The following is a 24,281-nucleotide window of genomic DNA, read 5'->3' on the forward strand; positions in this document are numbered from 1 at the left end:
TCCTCAAATGAAAACTTAACACTGATTGAGACAAACGTCGACTGAAGTGCCAGGCTGAGGTCACTCGGGGTCATTAGACGGGCATTTGACTGGGCAGGAAATAAAACAGAGGCATTTAACAAAACCTAAAACCAGCTGCAAAAGAAGAAAAATAAATAAACAGCTGATTTTAGTTCCAGAAAAACTGCATTTGCTGGATGAAGCTGCTCAGAGACAGAGCACAGACGGTGTGTCAGCGCCCCCTGTGGCCGGCCTGCAAAACACCTAGCCTGTGACATAAAAACGTTTAACCTCTAAAGACAAAAGTGTCACATTTTCAAGAATTAAAGTCGATTAATGACAAACTTCGTGGAAATGACAGCAGTATTTATTAGATAACTAACTGTTACAGCGACGTGCAAACATAAGATGAAGAAAAAAAAAACAAACAACTTTACTCATAAAAGGTCCTTCATGACTATCAAAGTCAATTTTGATAGATCTCACATTTTGAACTTAAATGACAAGAAAAAAAAAAGTGTAGCATTCAAAAACATTTTCTTTGCTGGAATATATAGAATTCTGTGTTTATATTAAATAACTATATTTAATGCATGCACATAATTTAGCAGATGAACACCAGTGAGGGCTTCCTGCACAAAATCATATTTCCTGCACCAAATTACAACAGTTTAAAATGGATAAATGTTACTTTTTATGTACAAATATCAGCAGCATTATATTACAAAAATTAAAAGTGTAGTCATGGACTAACTGGAACCACTGATTAAGGAAAATCAAACTGATCTGACAGCAGCTGCAAAAATGAAGAAAAAATAATAATTTGGTCCAACATTATTCAGTCATCCAGTTATTACAGACACTACATGAGGAATAAAACCGTATATAGACTTTTTTTTTTTCTGTTTGAGTAACCTGAGTGTGTGAAGCCTGAACGGAGCACATGCACTTTCCTCAAAAGCAACAATAATTTACAGGAAACTGAGTTGCTCTGACAGTTTTATCAACATGTAGGTGGCGCTAGAGAGGGGAGAGCTTGAGGGGGTTGCAGCACCCTGAACAAATTCAGTAACCCCCACCCCCCCCGACACACACACAAAATTAGTTTTTAGGGTCACCTGCTTATATAGCGTCCCCCCTCCCCGTTTCCATAGCAACCATCACATACTGATGTGTTGCACAAGTTCAACTGAGCGAGTTGACACCAGGCCGAACCAGATGCTTTGGATTGTTTGCTTGTCAGAGTTGGAAAATGGGGATTCCAGCATTCACAGAGAATAGCGCCACCTAAAGGACAGCAGCTTCTCTCCTGACTGCAGACTTTACTGTTCTACCTGGAAGCTGTCAGGAACTTCAAAATCTGCATTTGTGGAACGGGTTTGGCAGGTTCGCCTGCTCTGTTGAGCTGCATCCTGTGTTTAAAAAAAAAAAAAAAAGTGCCAAATCAACACGTAGACGCGGCAAATGCAGGTTTTTATTCCTATTTTTTGTACACTGTATCTCTAATCCAACATGAATGAAGAAAGCAGACGAAGATTCAAATTCAGTTGCCTGCCACTCACTAATTACGCACCCACCACAAACAAACAAACAGTGGAGCCGCCGCTGGTCCAGGCCCACTGTTTCTGACATTCCTGAAGCAGAGTCGGGCCCTGAGCAGAGATCCTACACACAGATCGATCCGTATCAGAGTTTCAGGCTGAGTCAGTACACGAAGATGACTCACGAGTCCTTGTGAACATTTCCAGGCAAACATGCAGCAGGTCACGGGCAGAAAGAATGTTAAGTATTCAGAGTGCAAGAAGAACCGGTTCTGGGCCGTCGACCGAAAGCCGCCTGCTGCAGCCTGCTCACGCTGATCGACTACAGAGACACACAAAAAAGCCCTGAAGACACCGAACAAGAAAGAGAGAGATGCTCACAATGTTTCATTTATTACACGTGTTATTACAACGCAGACTGGAATAAAAACGTTTATTTTGGTCTTTCTTGGAAGTGGTCTGATCTGTTTGGATCTCACCTGGATTTTAGATGGAGATCATCACGTTTCACAACAGACAAGCTGCTTCTCCTGAAGCTCCACTGCAGAGGTTTTGAAGTTTGACAGTCACATGACAATGAAGCCAAATTACAGCTTTTAAAATGTTTTTTTTTAATGCTCATATTTTGCTGCTGCCAGATGAGTTTTAAATTTGATTTCATGACAAACTGAATTCATCAGAACAATTTAAAAAAAACTCAAATTAGCATTTAAATCTCTCGAGGGAGGAAACACCAACAGTTTAGACCTTGAACAACATCAGCGGGTAAACGTGGCGGCGCTTTACTTCACTATGATGATGTCACGCTGCACAGACGAGGCAAAACGAGCAGTTTGTTGGATTTAAGAGAAGGACTGACATGAAGTCCCATCAAAGAACCAAGACAGGTACAGGACCTGAGGCCCGCTTCTGCCGCTGATTAACCCCAGAAACCGTAAAGGGGATGAGAGTCTCCACGATGCCAGTCCATCACAGGTTACTTCCCCAGCCAGGTCCAGTACCGCTGGGTGGACCCAGACAATGCCGATCAAACCCAGGACTACATACTGGTCATCCAGCTCCTCCTGACATGGATCCGGCCTGATTATGTAATGTTGCGACAGTTTTAGGAGCAAGCACAGAGTTAACGAGTATCTACGACGGATCCTCCAAACGGAAAGGTGGCGCTGACGCTCACTGCTGAGGTGACACAGCTGCACATCAGATTTTACAGGTACGTTAGCGGTTATTTTGTTGATGCAAAAAGCTCAAACGACTGCTGTGGTGCTGCTGGAGCAACAAATGACCATTTACAGAAATGTCTGCGATCATTAAGGGGATCTATGGGCCAGATGGGTTGGTCACTTCCACCCAAGGTTACACAGAGGTCAAAATTTAAACATGCTCCAATCATATTAAAATGGACACCACATTATTTGTCTGATCATAAAGATTCCAAAAAGGTATAGTTTGGTCCAACTTTGACTGAATGTTCTTGAGTTATGAGGTCAAAACAGCAAAGTGTTAACAAAACGGCAATTTCAGTTTGTACAGGGGACAAAACAGTCGGCTTCTGTTGTTCACAATACAGACATTTCTGGAATTGTTGAAGCACCCGCGCGTGGAGTGTCCAGCTGACATGATGACAAGCAGGCTGAGCCGATTCGCCTTCATTTGGATTTAAAATAAGGTAGAAATTTAAATTGCATTCACAAGTGTGATGAAACATCACATCAAGTGATTTCTTTCCCATCCTGCTTGTTGCGATGTGTGCTAGTAGCGGCTAGCGTCGTCGTAGGAGGTCACGTCCGTGTCAAAGTAGTCCTCCAGCTTCCACTGGAGGGTCTCGAACGTGGGTCTCTCCTGTTCGTTCTCCTTCCAGCAATCCAACATGATGTCATACATCATCTTGGGGCAGTTCGGAGGGTTGGGCATTCTGTAGCCCTGGAGAACCTTCTGGATCACCTGGAAGTTAGTCATCCCTAGAACATTCAAAGGAGGATGTGGTAATTAATATTTTTTAGAAACGTTTCCAATATTCGCCAAAGCTTTGTGGGGTCAAGTCTCACCTTGGTAAGGCATCTCGCCAAACGTCACGATCTCATAGAGAAGGATGCCAAAGGACCAAACGTCAGACTTGATGGAGAACTTGTTCTCATTGATTGCCTCTGGAGCGGTCCACTTCACCGGGAACTTGGTGCCTTCTTTGGCTTCATACACATTTTCAGTTTCTTTCTGAGAGTGAAGCAGAAAAACATTTTTAGCATTTTTTTTGGGGGGGGGGGGGGGGGGGGGAGAATCTCTCAGGCAAAGGAACTCAAAACCCTGAGACACACGAGGTCAGTGTTCCCAAAGTCCACAAAGAAATTCCAACATTTCTAGTCGCTGCACCCGTGACACGTCACACTGTGACTGCATTAATCTGCCCCGCCCCCACACACTCACTATACTCTTCAGGAAGAAATAACAATAAGAAAACTCCTTTATCATTACTCACTGATCTGCCTTTGTGCCACCTCCACTGAGCCACAAAGACACCAATCAAATCCTTGACGTCAAACATGAGCCACTCCCCCAGTAAAGACAACCGAACCTCATGAGGGAGCTGAAATTATTAAACTGAATAAACCGTCGTCAATCAGCGTCCGCCGGCTAACGGATCGTGAGACTGATGTACTGAGACAATGATGCAGACAGATTTTCTCAATTAGTCAGATCCATAAAATGTCCAAAAGAAAAAAAGCTGAAAATGTTCAGTGTTATCCAGAGTCCAAGATGAAGCCTTCAAAGATCCTCAGTTTCCTGACAGACAGAAGTAAAGCAGCTTATAAATTAAAACAAAAACTATTCACATGTAAGAAGCTGAAGTCAAAGAATTTTGATAAAGAGACTGAAAACCATGAATTATTTAATCTATTAGTATGTTAATTATCGATTAATCGTTGCCATTCTAAACAATGAGCTGATTTCAAAGCAATTATATCCTGACAAAGTTCAAACTGTCATTTTAGGAAGTAAAACCTTTAAATATTCTAGATTCCCTACGTATAAACTAAAATGTTTCAAGCTTTTTTTTATAATTATGGCCTACAGCTCAAAAAAGGTGAAAATTATTTCTTAAGATCAATTTAAAAAATTACAATACATAAAAGTCAAACTTCTGAAATCTATGTTCACTTATGCACTCAGTACTTTGGTGCGGCTCCTTCTGAATGAATCCCTGCATCCCAGTGTGGCGTGGTGGTGATGGGCCTGTGGCACTCCTGAGGTGGTCTGGAAGTCCAGGCTGCCTTGATGTCGGGCTTCAGCTTGGCTGGATTGTTCCACAGCTTACTTTTCTCTTGAGAAGACCATAAAGAATCTTGGAGGTTTTGTTCATGGGTCCAATCACATGCAGTAATACCATATAGTCCAGTTACTAGTTCCTACTTTTGGCATTGTGGGCAGGTACCAAGTCCTACTAGAAAAAGAAATCAGCATCTCTATAAAACTCATCAACAGATGGAAGCATGAAGTGATCTAAAACCTCCTGGTAGACAACTGTCTTGACTACAGACTTGATAAGACACAGTAGAGGAGAAATGTCACACTGGATGTCAAGCGGGTTGGATTCTGTGCCTCCCCACTCTTCCTCCACATTCTGGACTTTGGACTCCTGAGCAGCAGTCCAGTTATTATTCTGATTAGCCGAAGTAAGATGCTTCTGACATAGTCTCTGTTCAGGAGTGGGTTGACAGTAGTCCATGTCCTGAACATGTCTGTGCATGTTGGCTCTTCATGCATGGACTCTAACCTCAGTCTTGAATCTTCTTTGCTTCACAATCTTCTCATGTCTGGAATCATCCCTGTTGCTTGTGCATCTTTTCCAACCACACTTTTCCCTTCCACTCAACTTTCCATGAATTGACACAATGCTCTGAACAGCCAGTGACCTTCTGTGGCTGACCTCCTTGTTAAAGGGGTCAATGACTGTCTTCTGGTCAAGCTCCGCACACAAACACCTTCAACATCCACACTGAAAAAATAGTGGTTAACTTTATTTCTGTAATTTGAGAAGCCATTTAGATGATCGTTTTTGTTCATTTAGAATTTTACTTCTGTTTCTGAGAAATGCTGCTCAGTTTGCTGCACTCTTCTTCAAATTATTAAACTGAAATGCTCTGTTTTCCAGGACTTAAGTAGAATTCATGCATTCAAAAGAAGGTTTGTGTTCCACACCAGCTCCAAACATCCAGAGCCATGTCAGCTGTGGATCTTTGCTTCCAGCTGAATTCATTTCACTAAACAGACAGTCTGCAGTGTGAGTTTGAAGTAGTTTTAAAATCTTTGAGAACTTTGATGCACTGAGCTGCTCGTGATCAAGTCAAACATATTATCAATGAGACCATTAAGTCTCAATGCCTCTTTCTTTATTTGGAGGTTTGACGGCACAGTTGTAAAAATTCAACAATGAAGCAGTAAGTTTTAAAAACATATTAGGAGTCTTTTTCGACTGCGTCTTTTTTCAATGTCCAAATTCCCTGATTTCAGCTTTTTCAATGCAGTTTATGTATTATTAAAAAAAACCTCTTCTCATCTCTGACATTTGAAATCACCATCTTTCAGACGTCACCTTGGGCTTTCAAAAACACAGCAACGTTTTCACCACTTTCAGTCATTCTGAGGATGAAATAACTAATTGAATAACTGAGAAAATAAATCAACATTAATAATTTAATAAATAACGAAAATAATATTTAGTTGCAGAACTAGTTGGAATACCTAGGGAGCAAAATGGCAGAAATGTCAAGATTTATATTAAAAAAAACCAAACAAACAAAACAACCACAACAACTGATGCTGGTTTACCTGAACACAAATGTGAAACTTTACCAAAACATCTGTGTTCCTTAAAAAATATAACAATAATTCACACCAACAGAAAGCCAAAAACCAAGTGAAATTCAGAAGAGGAACTAAAACAATCAATAAACAAAGATGATTCAGATTAATGCATTTAGCAGCACGTTGTCTGTTTTCATGTGCACATCTCTTCTACGTGTTACGGTAATTCAGCATATTTGCATTAATCAAAAACACAGTGACAGTTTTATAAAACAGTCAACAGATGAATTAAGAAGTCAGTCTGACATAAAGTCCTCTGTTTTAATCAATTGTCAGGACAGAAAAACACTTTCGCCCCTTCAGGGGGGGTTTTTGTAAAAAAAAAAAAAAAAAAAAAGAGGAGATGAGAAATAAAGAGAGCAGCTCATATGGACATTTACAATAAATTAAAGCTCTCCTAAAAGGACAAAGCTCCAGGCCTGATCACTGTCCCAACTCTCTGTTGCTGCATTAACAGCACCGTCTCAAAATGCACTTTGCACGCATCAAAATGTGTGCAGGAGAAGCTCATGCTGATAACATTCATGTTCCAGTTTACACATGTGCAACTGCTCAGAGCAAAGTCTAATTATATATACTCAAAAATATAAAAGCAACACTTTTGGTTTTGCTCCCATTTTGTATGAGATGAACTCAAAGATCTAAAACTTTTTCCACATACACCATATCACCATTTCCCTCAAATATTGTTCACAAACCAGTCTGAATCTGTGATAGTGAGCACTTCTCCTTTGCTGAGATAATCCATCCCACCTCACAGGTGTGCCATATCAAGATGCTGATTAGACACCATGATTAGTGCACAGGTGTGCCTTAGACTGCCCACAATAAAAGGCCACTCTGAAAGGTGCAGTTTTATCACACAGCACAATGCCACAGATGTCGCAAGATTTGAGGGAGCGTGCAATTGGCATGCTGACAGCAGGAATGTCAACCAGAGCTGTTGCTCGTGTATTGAATGTTCATTTCTCTACCATAAGCCGTCTCCAAAGGCGTTTCAGAGAATTTGGCAGTACATCCAACCAGCCTCACAACCGCAGACCACGTGTAACCACACCAGCCCAGGACCTCCACATCAGCATGTTCACCTCGAAGATCATCTGAGACCAGCCACTCGGACAGCTGCTGAAACAATCGGTTTGCATAACCAAAGAATTTCTGCACAAACTGTCAGAAACCGTCTCAGGGAAGCTCATCTGCATGCTCGTCGTCCTCATCGGGGTCTCGACCTGACTCCAGTTCGTCGTCGTAACCGACTTGAGTGGGCAAATGCTCACATTTGCTGGCGTTTGGCACGTTGGAGAGGTGTTCTCTTCACAGATGAATCCCGGTTGACACTGTTCAGGGCAGATGGCAGACAGCGTGTGTGGCGTCGTGTGGGTGAGCGGTTTTCTGATGTCAGTGTTGTGGATCGAGTGGCCCATGGTGGCGGTGGGGTTATGGTATGGGCAGGCGTCTGTTATGGACGAAGAACGCAGGTGCATTTTATTGATGGCATTTTGAATGCACAGAGATACTGTGACGAGATCCTGAGGCCCATTGTTGTGCCATACATCCAAGAACATCACCTCATGTTGCAGCAGGATAATGCACAGCCCCATGTTGCAAGGATCTGTACACAATTCTTGGAAGCTGAAAATGTCCCAGTTCTTGCATGGCCGGCATACTCACCGGACATGTCACCCATTGAGCATGTTTGGGATGCTCTGGACCGGCGTATACGACAGCGTGTACCAGTTCCTGCCAATATCCAGCAACTTCGCACAGCCATTGAAGAGGAGTGGACCAACATTCCACAGGCCACAATTGACAACCTGATTAACTCTATGCGAAGGAGATGTGTTGCACTGCATGAGGCAAATGGTGGTCACACCAGATACTGACTGGTATCCCCCCCCCCAATAAAACAAAACTGCACCTTTCAGAGTGGCCTTTTATTGTGGGCAGTCTAAGGCACACCTGTGCACTAATCATGGTGTCTAATCAGCATCTTGATATGGCACACCTGTGAGGTGGGATGGATTATCTCAGCAAAGGAGAAGTGCTCACTATCACAGATTTAGACTGGTTTGAGAACAATATTTGAGGGAAATGGTGATATTGTGTATGTGGAAAAAGTTTTAGATCTTTGAGTTCATCTCATACAAAATGGGAGCAAAACCAAAAGTGTTGCGTTTATATTTTTGTTGAGTGTGTGTATATGTATATATATATATATATATATATATATATATATATATATATATATATATATATATATATATATATATATATATATATATATACACACACACATACATACACACACACACACACTGAAGCCTTTCATGGGTGCAGCAAAAAGCAGATGAAGTAATACTTGGAAAGTGTAAATGGGAACACACCTTTTAAAATGTTAACTGGAGCTACTGCAGTAAACTTCAGCACCACCTTCTGCTACATCAGTCATGGAAGACACTAACTACAGTCACGAGAGAGCGCTGACTCTCCAGAGAGGTCTGTCTGAGTGCAAACCCACCATGAAGACTCTGGCCAGTCCAAAGTCCGCCACCTTGCAGATGTTGTTCTCCCCCACCAGGACGTTCCGGGCTGCCAGGTCCCTGTGGATGTAGTTCTGTAGCTCCAGGAAAGCCATCCCTGCAGACACCTGTGCAGCCATCTCGATCAGGTGGGGCATGCACAGAGTTTCACCTTTGTCTTCTGTCAACCAACCAGAGGGGCGCACAGTGAGTCGAGAACATGCACTACGCTATCCGAGAAGAGTCTGGTCTCTGCAGCAGAGGGAGCCGTCCCCCTTTGATGGCAGTTTTATTTTATAAACTTTGGTATTTAATGGTCACTTCCTCCACATACACACACACAATGAGAACTCAAACAATAAATGTTACACTCGTCATTTCACTTTCCAATGGCGGCTCCAGAGGCGTTTGTTTTCCTAGGGGGCTCTTTAGTAAATATAATAAATGTGCAAATATGGATGTGAAGGTAGATTTCAGGTGTCTGCTGGGACTCATTTCATGAAATTTGTGCAAATATCTAACAAAAAAACATTTTGGGACATTTCATCCACATCAGCAAACTGAGCTGTAACCATTGACATGTGCATTCAAGGAAGGAACATGTGAAGTCATCTCACTCTCCCTGCTCCACTCTGAAACTGAAATTCATGGTTTAGTGTGTCTACTGAATGGGTGAAGTTGGAAAGGACACACCTCCACCAATAATGGCAAAACATTATGAGGAGAACTCAAGTCTTTGTGACATCATAAGGCAAGAATGCTGCTGAACAACATCAAGCCTCAGTCATCATGTCACAAATGTCCAGACACACAGACAATCACATGACCTCCAGCCTCCTCAATCAGCCAGCAGACGGAAGAAATCCATCACACCTGTGCCGGAAAACAGCCGACAAACATGAGACGCACCAAGTGAGTAATTTGTGAGAAAATGTTCAAATTACCAAACACACCTCAGAGGGTTTTTATGATCTGCTGCAACTCTTTGGAAGAGTTGAAATAAATGTTTCATCTGTGCTTAAACACCTAAAGATGCAGTGACGTCTCGACCAAGCAACACATGATGTCTGAACCAGACTATCGAAGACCACGACTACAGTCATTTGCCCAGTTCTGGATCACTTTTTTGAAAGTCCCGCTATACGGAGCCATAATGCAACTGAATGTCCTTTATTGGGTATTTGGATGTTATCTAGCTGAAGAAGTCAGGATGGGGTAGCCCTTCTACTTAAAGTGTGAAGCCACATTATGTGTGTCCAAATATTTATGGACCTCACTGATTTCAAGCATTTTTCTTCTAATTTCTTGTCTAAAATCACACGTTTAGCCAATGATGACAATTCATGACCACTAACAAGGTCTGCGAGTGAACCTGCAAAATTCCGACTTAAATAATCATCTTATGTCAGCATTAGTTTAACCTGGACTATTTTCATTTTTCAAATCTGCTCTGTCAAAGTTAAAATCTGGATGAAAAATGACATGAATCAAAGATTTTATGCTTTGAAATTTAAAAAAATAAAATAAAGCTGTGTTTAATGAATGCTTGTTAAGGCTTAAACGTGCAAAGGTCCGCTGGTTCACACAACAGAGTCACAATCTGACCATTTCACTGTTAACAACAGATTTTTAGAAAAGTATTAAATTATTTACCAGGTGGAGTTCATCAGAACATGAAACAACCAAACCTGAGACCATCACCGCCTCAGAGCTGCTGTTCTGATAATAAGAGCTGAGGAGGGGCTGAAATTGATTGATTGATTTACTAATTAATGGATAACAGGTGTTTTGTTGGCACCTAAGCAGGGGTGGTGGCCAAGTGGTTAATGCACTTGGTTTCAGTTCAGAAGGTTCCGGGTTCAAATCCCACCCCTGCCACATTTCTCCATGTAATGTGGAGTTGCGTCAGGAAGGGCATCCGGCGTAAAACTTGTGCCAATTCAACATGCAGATCCACCTTGGATTTGCTGTGGCGACCCCGAGTGCAAACAAGGGAGCAGCCGAAGGGACTTACAGGTGTTTTGTTGGCATCATTTAAAAAACTAAATCCCCGCCTAGTGGAGGTTGTGACCTGGCAGGCTGCCGGGCCTGTAGTCTAACAGGGGAAACAGATTTCACACCATGTTAACAGTATTACGCAATCCATGCTGTGGCACATAGTCACACAGGGAAGGACTATGGTGCAACGCTCACCCCAACTCCATACTCGCTTGATCACAACTGCACAGAGGAAGCAGGTCTATAAACACACACCTGCTGTAAGACATCCGGAATCACTCAGTGACAAGAAACATCCAATTGAGACAAAAAAAGCAGCACGCTGGAGAACATCTGGTAACTTATAGCCTACCAGGAGGAGGACCTTCTGAGTCACACAGGAAGTAAAGCCCAGTTCTCCCTTTTGCCTTGTCCCCACTCAGAAAATACCTCGAGTCCAGGTCGACCCGGGATTTTCCACAATTGTGAAATGGGTGTGGCCTTGATTTAACCGAGGCAGGAGTTTCAACATGTTAGAAAATTTCTGTCTTATGTCACAGTTTTACAAACTGTTGTTTCCATAAAATGTCCCAGAAATGTCACAGCAGGTCCAGCAAGACGAATGCAAGGAATTACAAAGCTGTACTAAAGGAATGCCACAGCTGTTCTAGCACACGTCACGTGGTCCAGGTCTGACACGTTACATCAAACTGCTCATTCATGTGCAGGTTTGTCACTGTGACATTCTCAGAGGCAATGAAAATCCAGTCAATAAGTCCTTGTTCGGTCCTGAGGGGCTTCTCTCCTGAATCCACAGCACCAAGGAGACCAGAGTCTACAACTTGTCCTGGACGGGACGCCAGTCCATCACAGATTACTGCCCCGGCCAGACCAGGGACAGCTTACAGCCGGGTGGACGGAGACCATGTGGATCAAGTGTCTTGCCTAAGGGAACAGACAGGTAGCCTGAAGGACAGACCTAGAAACAAACCCCAGTTCAACTCCAATCCCACAGAGCCAACAGTGAAGCCCACCCTTTTTACAAAATACAGTTCACTGATTGCGACCTTTGACCCCAAAAATCAATAGGCTTCTTGGGGTCATCATGCCCAACACACATACAGTAGTGTTCAGAATAATAGTAGTGCTATGTGACTAAAAAGATTAATCCAGGTTTTGAGTATATTTCTTATTATTACCTGGGAAACAAGGTACCAGTAGATTCAGTAGATTCTCACAAATCCAACAAGACCAAGCATTCATGATATGCACACTCTTAAGTGTTGTGGACGTGGAAACCTGATCTGCTGAGGATGACAAAGTCTAAAGCATGGTTTACACATAGGACGGTTTTGTCGGCGGGTAGTACGTAGACCGAAGTTCACGGTAGTTCAGGCTGTTTTCGCGGTGGAAAGGGGCGGAGCATTTTGCCGGCATTTTGACCGCCGTACTAGCTGCAAATACGTGGATAAAACGCTGCAGCATCCGGCATATGTCAGGCAACAGGGGTTAATACTCAGTTCTATCCTTTACAATCGCAGGTTAAGATGCGCGTGAGAACGGTAGTGTTCTGCTGCTGCTGATAATGCCCTGTGTACCACTGGATTTATCCAGGCAAATCCTGCGTTATTCCAGGATCATTTGCATATAGGCACCGCCCCCAGATTATAATAGGCTGAAGCAGCAGGAATACATGCCTCTGTCACTGCAGGGGGACGGAGATCATACTCAGCCTTTTCCTCTCCTTTTACCCTCCTCAACGTGTTGCTCGTCTCCACCACAGGACTACCCTCTGCTTCTAACAAAGCAATAAATTAGAACCTTTACAGATTAAAGCCAGTTCACGCTGAGTGCAGAGTTCCGTGCATTTATTCTTCCTACATTAGCTCCTCATTGGTGCCGCGGCGATGCAGCAGTTTCACATTACAGCGAGGAGCGTCGGGATTCATATCCGACCTGCAGCTGTGGAGAATTTGCTGAAAGAATGGCTGCCAATCGGATATGAATCCTGACGCTCCCTGCTGCTTTCCCATTAGAGGAAATTCTAATTTTGCATGCACGTGCACGCCCTGCAGACACTCCCCGTACGGTAACATAAAGTTAACTGTTGATGACTCAGTGACCGTAGTGGCGACGCACTGATGACCTGCACAGGGTTTACAGTGGGATAGGCTCCGCCTCCCCTACGTCAAACAGTATGTGTAGAATTCCACACGCTGCTGTAAGACATGTGGGTTGTCATTCTCTCGTTTCCTTTATGTACCAATCAGAAAATCTATCCTATCAGTAAACACTTTTATAAACATGCATGATCCACCCAGTCGACCAGCAGGACACACGGCATTCCGAAATGCAGAGCTTCCTTCGGGAAAAGCTTCCTTTTCGGTGAAACACCCTTCAAACAGAACTACTGTCATGGACAAACTTTCAGAACTTTTCATGCTCAACAATAATTGGAAGCACAGACACTCCTATTCCTGACTCAGCTTCCACTGATTCCACAAAGATCACGGCATCATCCACGAAGTCAAGATCGATAAACATTTCCTCGCCAGGAGATCACATGGTGAGGATGAGTTGGAACAAACACCAACTGTGAGACAAAGACATTGTTCTTCAGCCAACACATTGTTGCTCTCATCTCTCTACAACTTTTTCTCCACACCACCCTGAAACACAGTCATAGGTTCAAGTCCCCCTCCATGACCATCTGGAGTTGTCTGACAATCCAGCGTACAACTTCTGCCAAATCAACATGTAGATCCATAATGGATCCACCGTGGTGACCTCAAGCAAAACAGCAGGAGCCAAAAGAAATGTGTTTTCATAGTCCCACTGAACACATACACACTGCATTTTCTCCACCGCAAGCTAGCAGTTAGCACTGATGAAAAGGTCGTAAAGCGCGAGCGTCTTACTCTGCAGGTAGTCCAGCAGGCTGCCGTTCTTCATCAGCTCTGTGATGATGTAGATGGGTTCCTCCATGGTGCAGACGGCGTACAGCTGGATCAGTTTGGCGTGACGCAGCCGCTTCATCATCTGAGCCTCTCTCAGGAAGTCCTCAGGATCCATGGTACCTAAGACAGGAGATCACAGTTCAGATCAGGACAGAACATTTACCTCCGCCTGGGAGGTCCGTTTTCATCTACACCTGCATGTTTCTCAGCAGGAAGTCTCATAACTTGGCTCTGATGTGGAACATCTCCAAAAGAGAACAGTGCAAAGGTTTTCCTGTTCTACTACTCGTGCAAAACGGAACACTTTAATCCAACCAGTAGAAGATTTGAAGATGCACTTGGTTTACAACATCTAAGCGTGAAGTCCAGTTGCTGATGATTAAACACTTTTCTTATCCTGGAATTGAACCACCATGAGGACCATCAGGTTCTTGTCCATAGTTGGAGCCTATGACTCCCTGGACTGTAACTGCCAGTCCTTCAAAGGTTACTTCCCCAGACCGGGCTAGCACCCGTTTACAGCTGGATGGACTGAGATGATGAAGATGAAGTATCCTGTCAGAGGACACAGACAGAAGGTCTGAAGAACTCAACTCCAGTCTCCATATTAGTAGTCCAACTCCAAAGACCAAAGGGGCACCTGTTCTATCCCAAAATACCATTACCCTCAATTCTGGGGAATATTTGCAACATCTAACGATATGGAGATGTTCTGGTTTTTGTTTAGGTTTTTTTGTGGGGGGGGGGGGGGGGGGGGGTGCGTTTGGTGCACATTACTGGGGGAGTGCACGCCACTACTTGCACATTTTCCCCGATGGGGGGTGATTCCTTATCACCAAACCAGTCTCCACCCTCATGTGGTTTGAACTGAGGGAATGTTTTGGTTTTTTTTTTTTAAACTGGGCTATTGATGTTTTTTTGTTATTGTTGTTGAATCGCCTGGCGGGTCACCAGACCTGTGCTATTATAGTGGAAACTCTGTTATATCACAGGCGTGTAGGTGGTCAATGACCTGGTTTGAGAGTCTTCACGGCGACTGCTGTGGTGTCGTTCCACAGGCCCTCGTAGACCTCTCCAAACTGCCCGGTACCCAGCTTCCTCAGCAGCTTGATGGACTTTCGGTCAATCTCCCACTGATCCACCGTGTTGTAGGACAGGCCATAAGTCTGAGGAGCCTCCATCTACCAAGCAAACGTCGACAGGTGTGTGATGCAGTAAAAAGCTTCAGGCGTGTAAGAGACACGTTTCAATCTGCTTGGAAGATGATAATGAATGTTGACCTACACGTTTGAGTGAGATGTTACCTTTCTGCATGGTTCAGCGAGAAGCACGCAGAGTCCATCTGCATTTCTGGAATAATGATTGACTAACTCTTTGAGTGTTGTGAAGGTTTTGGCCCTCGAGACATAATAAGAACCGTTTTCCAGCTTCTTGAGTTTGTAATGCTTCACCTTCCCCGAGTCGAGCACTGAAACACAAAAACACACGCCGTCAGTCACAAGCAAGCTTCAGGCCTCCTCCCGGTGCAGCCCGTCTCTGAGTCAAAGAGAGTTTTAATGTCAAAGGTCATTCATAGGAAAATTCACAACACAGTTGATGTGCAAACTGAACCACATGGTGACCATGAGGAAAGCTCTCAAATCAGAAGACCTGCCGTGTTGGGGAGTGAGGGGTTTCCATGCTCAGGTCACCCCACCCAGACACCCTGACCCCAAGACAAACACATACAGAGACCACAAGACAGGCTTGGTTTGATTTTTGCTGCATGTCTGCTCATGCATTTACGGTAGAGAGGATGGAATAGAAATCCTGCTAATGAAAAACGTGATTATTTCAAGTCATTTCAAGAAAAAAAAAAACAAAAAAACAACAACAACTACCATGTTTTCTAAAGTCGCACCTCTTTAAAAACAAAAAGGCCTCTTGAAGTTGTCCAATGTCCAGGCCAAGCAGGTTTTTGGTACCACTTAAGGTGCTGAAACAATACTTAAAATCCAACCTCAGTGTACCGCGGCCTACACAAAAATGTATAACAACCATCCCAGGATGGGGTCAATTGAAGAATTACACAGAGGTCAAAATGTAAAAATGCTCCAATCATATTGAAAACTACACCACATTATTTGTCTGATCATAACAGTTCCAAAAAGGTATAGTTTGGACTATCTGTGACTGAATGTTCTGGAGTTATGGGATAAAAACAGCAAAAATGGTGACAAAGGTCAGTTTCAGTTTGTACAGTGATGCAAATTATTGTTTGGGTTAACAGGGTTTTCAAAAGGAATAGTTTGCACCATCTGTCATGTTTAGTTATCATGTTACAAGGTAACATTATGTCACATGTCGTAGAATCCAATGGACGTCGACATCGTTTGACCTTTACTTTGGAGACCAAACATTCAACACAGTCAACACTATTCCATTTATTAATGCTTTTATTTCAACCAATAATTTGCATCATTTTTTTTTACTGAAATTGGAGCAACTTTAACTTTTGACCCCTGTACAATTTGAAATTGACCTTTGTCACCATTTTTGCTGTTTTTATCCCATAACTCCAGAACATTCAGTTTTAGATAGACCAAACTATACCTTTTTGGAATCATTATGATCAAACAAATAATGTGGTAAAGCTGGCTACAGCTGCCACCCTGGGATGGCTGTAATATATGATTGTGTAGGCCATGATACACTGAGGCTGGATTCTATCATCACTTTAAGTGGTACTGATAAAGTCAAAATTGATGACTGGCTCATGGACTAAGGAGGAAAATAACTATATACAAGTCACATGGGAGTATACGTTGCACCTTTTTTATGGATTATCAGCTCTTAAATTTGGGATTTTTGTGAATTGCTATCATATACTTTTTATTATTGCCATTCATTCATTCATTCATTATTAGAGAGTATTTTGTTTAGTGCTTTGATTCCCTTGAAAGTCAGATATAGAGTTCCTGTAATTATTATTATGAATAGTTTTTGTATACAAGTTGGTAGTTGCAGAACCTCACAAACTAGTGTAAAAAATGTGACTCTGGAAAATACAAGAATACAAAAATCCATTTAAATAACTAACAACTAACCTACAGAGGGGAAAAAAAAACAAATGAATGTTTAACATGATCTAAATACTTCAATGTATTTTGATTTCAGGGGTGTTGTTTGTTTGTTTGGTCCGTCTCTTTAAATTTGTCCAAAAGCTGCAAAAATGTAATTAATTAAATTGTATGTGGAATCAAGAATCTATTGAACATTTCAATGTATAAAGGAAATCACTTTGCAATATGTTAAAAATAAGAGGGTTTGGTAAATTTACAGTGACATTCATTTTCAACTGCAATCTAAAAAAAAAAAATTGAAAATTTAAAAAAGGCCAAAAGCAAAAGTAAAACTTAAATACAGTGTCTCTGTTGAAACATGTCTTCAGCAGGTGGCAGTGCAACATACACAGCTCCAGACGAATCAGTCAATCAGTGAAAAGGCACAGTGAGAACTAGTGATTGATCTCGTCCACACAAATTCATTAAAATATGGGGACAAGATTTAATATATATATATATGCACTCGTGGTCACCACAGCAAATCCAAGGTGGATCTGCATGTTGAATTGGCACAAGTTTTACGCCGGATGCCCTTCCTGACGCAACTCCACATTACATTGAGAAATGTGGCAGGGGTGGGATATGTGTGTCCAACTAACTATTCCTTGGGCGGGTTGAAAAGCAGTTATCTAATTCTCACTCACACACTCACAATCTGAGACTCTTTGTTAATTAGCTGTGAAATAATGAGTTGATTGTATGTTTGAGAGGAATTGTAACGGCTGACTGATGGGGAAAACACAGTCTGATCAGAGGCCAGCGAGATAGCGGCGTTATTGTGCCATTTTTTATTGGAGCAGAGGTCTTTACAGGTTTAAACCGTCACTTCAGGGAATGTGTGAGTCACTGCAGCACAAACACACATCTGCTGTACGTAGCTGAGAATGCAGCAAGGACGTGCACACGCAAAACTGTGCCATCAAATCTACATGTCTGTCCTCCTGTCCAAAATAAGTGCATGCAGGAGATGTATTCCAAATTCAACAAAAGCCGTCCAGCTTCTTGCTCCTGAGCTCCTCAAATACAGAAAGATGAGAGAATCCTGGTTCATGAGCAGCTGTGAGATCTGCTCCACGAAATCTGAAGGCAGCCACCAGCTCAGACGTCCCGCCTGCGCCGTTTACGTCACACGTATTGATACAATATTGTCAGATTTCAGGTGACTTGTTTTTAAAGGTGTAAATCTCGCTGCAGGGAGTTTTTAATGGAGGGGTGGTGTTAAAAGCCGACTGTCACATAGTGGAAGTGGCCTGGTGCAGGTACAGAGAGAATTACTCCAAAATACATATCAGGAGCTGAGGAAGGAATGTGCACACTGAACTTACAGAGGTCATTCAGACCAGTGAGAGCGTGCATTGCAACCTGTCTGAGAGGCCACAAAACTCAAGAAGAAGAAAGGGGGAAAAAAAAAAAAAAAAAAAAAACTTTTCCCCAACTTTTGCCAAGTGGTATGCCTGTTCAGAAAGTGTAATATAGTTATTCTGAGACCGCTACATAATTGAAGTTATTATTACCCTCTGACCAGATAATTTAGAAATCCTCATATTTGTGAAAAATAATACATTCAGATCTTTTGTTTTCTTTTCTTGTTAATTAGTTCATTATGATTTTGACTGGCGTATATAATATACACACACACAGAAAATACCTATGTGGGGGCTTTCCTGGGAATTAAAGTACACCACAAAAATCCCAAATTAAAGCTGATAATACATAAAAAAAAAACGTGTGACTTATATTCTGGTAAATACAGTAATTTCTTCACAGGTACTGTTCATACTGCAATTTAATGTAACAAATATTTTATTTTAAAAAGCTATTTAAACATTGGACACCTTATTCTCCATTCATAACCAGGGCAAAATGTCTTTTCCATTCATTTAATTCATGTTTTTTTTAAGTTATATTTAAAATGAAAAACAAAGTTACACTTATCTGCCTTTATTTTTTTCCTAATTTGAAAACTGATCCAATCTGTTACTAAAAACAGTGACCTGATCTGAAGAGTTTCACCCTCATAAGTAACATTTCTGCTGATTTATGTCTCAAATCTCATGTTGCAACATCTTATCGGAAGGCGACAAAGTTAATGTATAACAGCTGATCCTTCATTAATAACTGGACAAATGCAGCAGAAACAAAACAGCATGCAGCATTTTCCCGCTGTGCCCAAAGTTAACTCAGTCACATGTTTCAGCCAATCACAAGCCGGCAGACGCCATGAATTCTGAGCACGCCAGCCTTCAATTTTTAAAATGTGGCACATCCTGAACAGATATCAATGGAATTTTGTGAGCTGATAGATAATGTTCAGAGAAACAGGCAACTCCGTTTTGGAGGTGATCCAGAACATATTCTGGAAGTGAGGCCCAGAATAATGTTTGGCACATAACATTTAACTTAAAACGTTGTGAGAGGATGTTAATGAAATTTGGTAAGCATTTGGATCAAGTCCTAGAAAATGCGAGATTTTTATTTTGAGTTTGATCCAGTTTGGTCTATTTGAAGAGTTTCAGTCAGGTTTTAGAATTCATCATAGTACAGAAACAGCATTAGTGAAGGTTACAAATGATCTTCTTATGGCCTCAGACAGTGGACTCATCTCTGTGCTTGTTCTGTTAGACCTCAGTGCTGCTTTTGATACTGTTGACCATAACATTTTATTACAGAGATTAGAGCATGCCATAGGTATTAAAGGCACTGCGCTGCGGTGGTTTTAATCATATTTATCTAATAGATTACAATTTGTTCATGTAAATGGGGAATCTTCTTCACAGACTAAGGTTAATTATGGAGTTCCACAAAGTTCTGTGCTAGGACCAATTTTATTCACTTTATACATGCTTCCCTTAGGCAGTATTATTAGACGGCATTGCTTAAATTTTCATTGTTACGCAGATGATACCCAGCTTTATCTATCCATGAAGCCAGAGGACACACACCAATTAGCTAAACTGCAGGATTGTCTTACAGACAAAGACATGGATGACCTTTAATTTCCTGCTTTTAAACTCAGATAAAACTGAAGTTATTGTACTTGGCCCCACAAATCTTAGAAACATGGTGTCTAACCAGATCCTTACTCTGGATGGCATTACCCTGACCTCTAGTAATACTGTGAGAAATCATGGAGTCATTTTTGATCAGGATATGTAATTCAAAGCGCATATTAAACAAATATGTAGGACTGCTTTTTTGCATTTACGCAATATCTCTAAAATCAGAAAGGTCTTGTCTCAGAGTGATGCTGAAAAACTAATTCATGCATTTATTTCCTCTAGGCTGGACTATTGTAATTCATTATTATCAGGTTGTCCTAAAAGTTCCCTAAAAAGCCTTCAGTTAATTCAAAATGCTGCAGCTAGAGTACTGACGGGGACTAGAAGGAGAGAGCATATCTCACCTATATTGGCCTCTCTTCATTGGCTTCCTGTTAATTCTAGAATAGAATTTAAAATTCTTCTTCTTACTTATAAGGTTTTGAATAATCAGGTCCCATCTTATCTTAGGGACCTCGTAGTACCATATCACCCCAATAGAGCGCTTCGCTCTCAGACTGCAGGCTTACTTGTAGTTCCTAGGGTTTGTAAGAGTAGAATGGGAGGCAGAGCCTTCAGCTTTCAGGCTCCTCTCCTGTGGAACCAGCTCCCAATTCAGATCAGGGAGACAGACACCCTCTCTACTTTTAAGATTAGGCTTAAAACTTTCCTTTTTGCTAAAGCTTATAGTTAGGGCTGGATCAGGTGACCCTGAACCATCCCTTAGTTATGCTGCTATAGACGTAGACTGCTGGGGGGTTCCCATGATGCACTGTTTCTTTCTCTTTTTGCTCTGTATGCACCACTCTGCATTTAATCATTAGTGATCGATCTCTGCTCCCCTCCACAGCATGTCTTTTTCCTGGTTCTCTCCCTCAGCCCCAACCAGTCCCAGCAGAAGACTGCCCCTCCCTGAGCCTGGTTCTGCTGGAGGTTTCTTCCTGTTAAAAGGGAGTTTTTCCTTCCCACTGTAGCCAAGTGCTTGCTCACAGGGGGTCGTTTTGACCGTTGGGGTTTTACATAATTATTGTATGGCTTTGCCTTACAATATAAAGCGCCTTGGGGCAACTGTTTGTTGTGATTTGGCGCTATATAAAAAAAATTGATTGATTGATTGAACATATTTTGGATCCAGAAGATGTTTGAAGCATCCGGGAACATGTGGCCATGATGGACGTATGTGCTCTCAGAGTGTCATATGTACGCAATAGCATTTTGAGTGCTACACAGTTTCTGCCTCTTAATTTGTCCTTTCTGTGGACACTCCGGGGCTCCGCGGGTGTGTGCTGAACATAATCTGTACATCTGCCAAGAACTCTTTGAACCTGCTGGAGTATTCTGTTTCCGGGAGGAGAAAAAAAAAAACAATTTCCCAGTATTCAGGTGTCCCTGGTTGTCTACCTGTCCAAAGAGGTCCCAATGACCCAGCTGTACCTTGGTTCCCTGCTCACCTGAGAGGGACAGTTCTCCTTTCTGGCTTTCACAGTTCCTGATGAGGAAGGCTCCGTGCATGTTCCCTTCTGCTGTCAACATCTTTTCTGCATCCACCCTCTTGGTGTCGGGAAAGTACCATCTGCAAAAGACAAACGCTCATACGAAGGACAGGAAACTAATAAATACAGCTGTCACTGCTTAAATTAAGACATCTGCGTCTCTCTGAAGTGTCACTTGAACAAACCTTCACGTCAAACATCAGCAGCTTTGTGCAGCACTCAAAAAAGGTGTTCACTTTTACAGCATTTCTAACAAATTGTTGGACATCACAGGCAGCCTACAAACAGGCAATGTGAGTTCTACACAGCACAAGTGCAGAGGCATTCCTCAGGGATGTGTTCTCCTACACGGTTCAGCACTTGCATGGACTGGTGGTTGTGGGAACCAGCGGCTTGTGTGCCTTTGTTAGTGATGACCAAGAGCTACGACATTTTGGACATGTGGCGTGTTTATTTTTTTGTTTGTTTGCAAGGACCAGCATGCAGCTGCAGCAAACCAAAGGCACGCCCACATATCACCTGGCTGTGACAGATAGAGGTGGGGGTGGACCAGTTATCTGTTCCGTAGTGTGGTGAGTTTGGCACCACGCGGCCCCCGCACACACCCTGACCCCATGTGTTTATGGGCGGTTCCACAGGAGGCTGAACCCTTCTATCAGTCTGATTTTTTTTTTTTTTTTATTTGCATATCCTGCTCACAAATCATCAAGAAACCAAGAAAATGCTGAGTTCAAACAAAAAAAAAGCAGTAAGACACACTGACTGCATGTTTTAAAACCATAGTCGGGTCCAAAGTGCCACCAGTGTGACTTCATGACTGCTGCCGTGACGTCACGCCTTCATCATAATGTGGTCAAATCACACGCATTCAAACTAATCTAAATGTGGTTTTGCTGCCTACAGGGGGCCTCGCTGTTTAATTGGCTGCACTTTGCATAAGGACTCACCTGCACAGCTGTAAGTTAAGATCATCCCCGTGTGATTCACCACCTCACTCCGAATGCAAACCTTTGTTACAGCTGAAAAACTTCAGCACTGACTGGACGAGTTCATACTAAAGAACAGGTCAGGTGTCTTTAATCCAGCTTGGATTTATTTATTAATTTAAAAAAAATAAATAACTGTGTGTCTGTGAATAAGAACTCAAAAACTGCAGGACGGATTTATTTCAAACTTGGTGGAAATATAACTTGGATGGATGTTTAGAGGAGAAGATATTTTGGAGTAGTTTGGTCAAAGGTCAACGTTAAACATGGTGTAAAAAGTAAATAAATACATAAAACTCACTTTTTAAATATCTCAGCAACCAAGAAGCCCAGATGGATGATCTAAAGCAGATATTGATTAGCAAAACATTTGTGATTGTTTGTTATGGATGATTTCAATGTAATCATTGTAGTCATAGTAATAATAAATAAAGTCTTAAAAGCACTATTACAGACAGATGTATATTTACATTGTGATGTGTGGAGCATGTAGGATCAGCCCTCTGAGTTTCCATTTTTTAACTCAAAGAAAAACATTAAATAATGAAAAACAACAAATATCCATTAATTTTGAGTTTAATGAACAGTTCAGTTGTGATCGTCACTGCAGCGGCTGTGATCAGAGCAACAGACACAGGTGGAGTGTGTGTATTTATACATACACACATTTTATGCCATTTTCCAGGTCAAAATTTCCAATACATCAAATTTTGACATCACCACATGATGTCAGATTTCTGATACATTTGCTCAACAGACGAGAGCAGAAGTCCAAAGAGAAAATCTCTCATTCCTCAGATATCATCATGAATACATTTTAGAAAGTATTTGACCTATGACCTCAAGATGACCTGTGTTGCAAGAAGCTGGTCAACTGAGTTTGTCCACCACAGTTGACTGAAACTGCTCTTTGCATTTTGAAGATATCACCGTGGACACACAGACAGATCAACCCTTTGTATCCCTCAGACATCTTTGTTTGTGAGGGTTACCACAGTAAGAGTCTAACCCACGGCACCGTGAGCAAACACTGAAAACGTATAACCACAGGCAAGTGACACTTTCTTGCAGAAGGACTTCACAAAGTACACTCCAGTGACCCTGAACTTTAACCCCAAAACCAACAGGCTTATTGAGGTCAATATGCATAACGCACATATCAAGTTTAGTGACAATCGACCCAGTACATCTGAGATCATCTCACTCACAAGTGAAATGTCACACAACTGACTGAATCGCTGCACTTATTGACGTCTAGTCCACTGGCTGCACCGTGAAGAAGAAGAAAAAAAAAATAAAAAAATCAGTTTTAAGCCCATATTAGAAAGCACACATCTGCCATCAAGTCATGTCTTCAAATCTGGGGTGGACCACCATATGTCTGGATCAGCTGTGCATGTTTCCAAACTGATATTTTATCCTCCTTTTTCTTGGCTTCATCTCAGTCGGGCTGCTTGGAGATTGTTAATGAAAAGACTTTTTCCAAGACCACCCACAAACTCTGATCTGGACTGAGTCCTTCTCAGACTCCAGGACACTTATAAGCCTTTAACACTCACAAGTCTCCTGCAGTCTGCAGAAGAGATGCATGATGCCAACACCAAAATGCTTAATGCTCACAATGTAGCGTTTAGAATTATGTACCAGTTTAATCTGAAGAACAAAGTTTATATTTTAGTCTTGGAGGTTAATAATTTCTTCCAGCTGACCATTCACAGCCACCAACACGTGTAAGAAAGATGCCAAATGTCTCTCATGGCTTCCCTCACTAGTATGCTTCTTTACAAGCACTCAGTTTATTAC

The 24,281-nt window shown here is 42.0% G+C and overlaps 1 protein-coding gene across 1 annotated transcript in view; it reads right to left on the minus strand.

Moving 5' to 3' along the window:
• Positions 1-349: 349 nt before the first annotated feature.
• Positions 350-24,281, minus strand: part of frk (fyn-related Src family tyrosine kinase) — a 29,838-nt gene continuing 5,906 nt past the window's right edge. Inside the window, exons 2-8 of the mRNA XM_034162094.1 lie at positions 21,451-21,572; positions 15,162-15,325; positions 14,870-15,038; positions 13,819-13,977; positions 8,923-9,104; positions 3,590-3,755; positions 350-3,502 (exon numbers count right to left, since the gene is read on the minus strand). Coding sequence (XP_034017985.1) covers positions 3,294-3,502; positions 3,590-3,755; positions 8,923-9,104; positions 13,819-13,977; positions 14,870-15,038; positions 15,162-15,325; positions 21,451-21,572 — 1,171 coding nt within the window. The 3' untranslated portion in view covers positions 350-3,293. The remainder of the gene's footprint in view (positions 3,503-3,589; positions 3,756-8,922; positions 9,105-13,818; positions 13,978-14,869; positions 15,039-15,161; positions 15,326-21,450; positions 21,573-24,281) is intronic.

The sequence above is a fragment of the Thalassophryne amazonica genome, chromosome 21 (assembly GCF_902500255.1).
Source record: "Thalassophryne amazonica chromosome 21, fThaAma1.1, whole genome shotgun sequence".
NCBI classification, from domain to species: Eukaryota; Metazoa; Chordata; class Actinopteri; order Batrachoidiformes; family Batrachoididae; genus Thalassophryne; species Thalassophryne amazonica.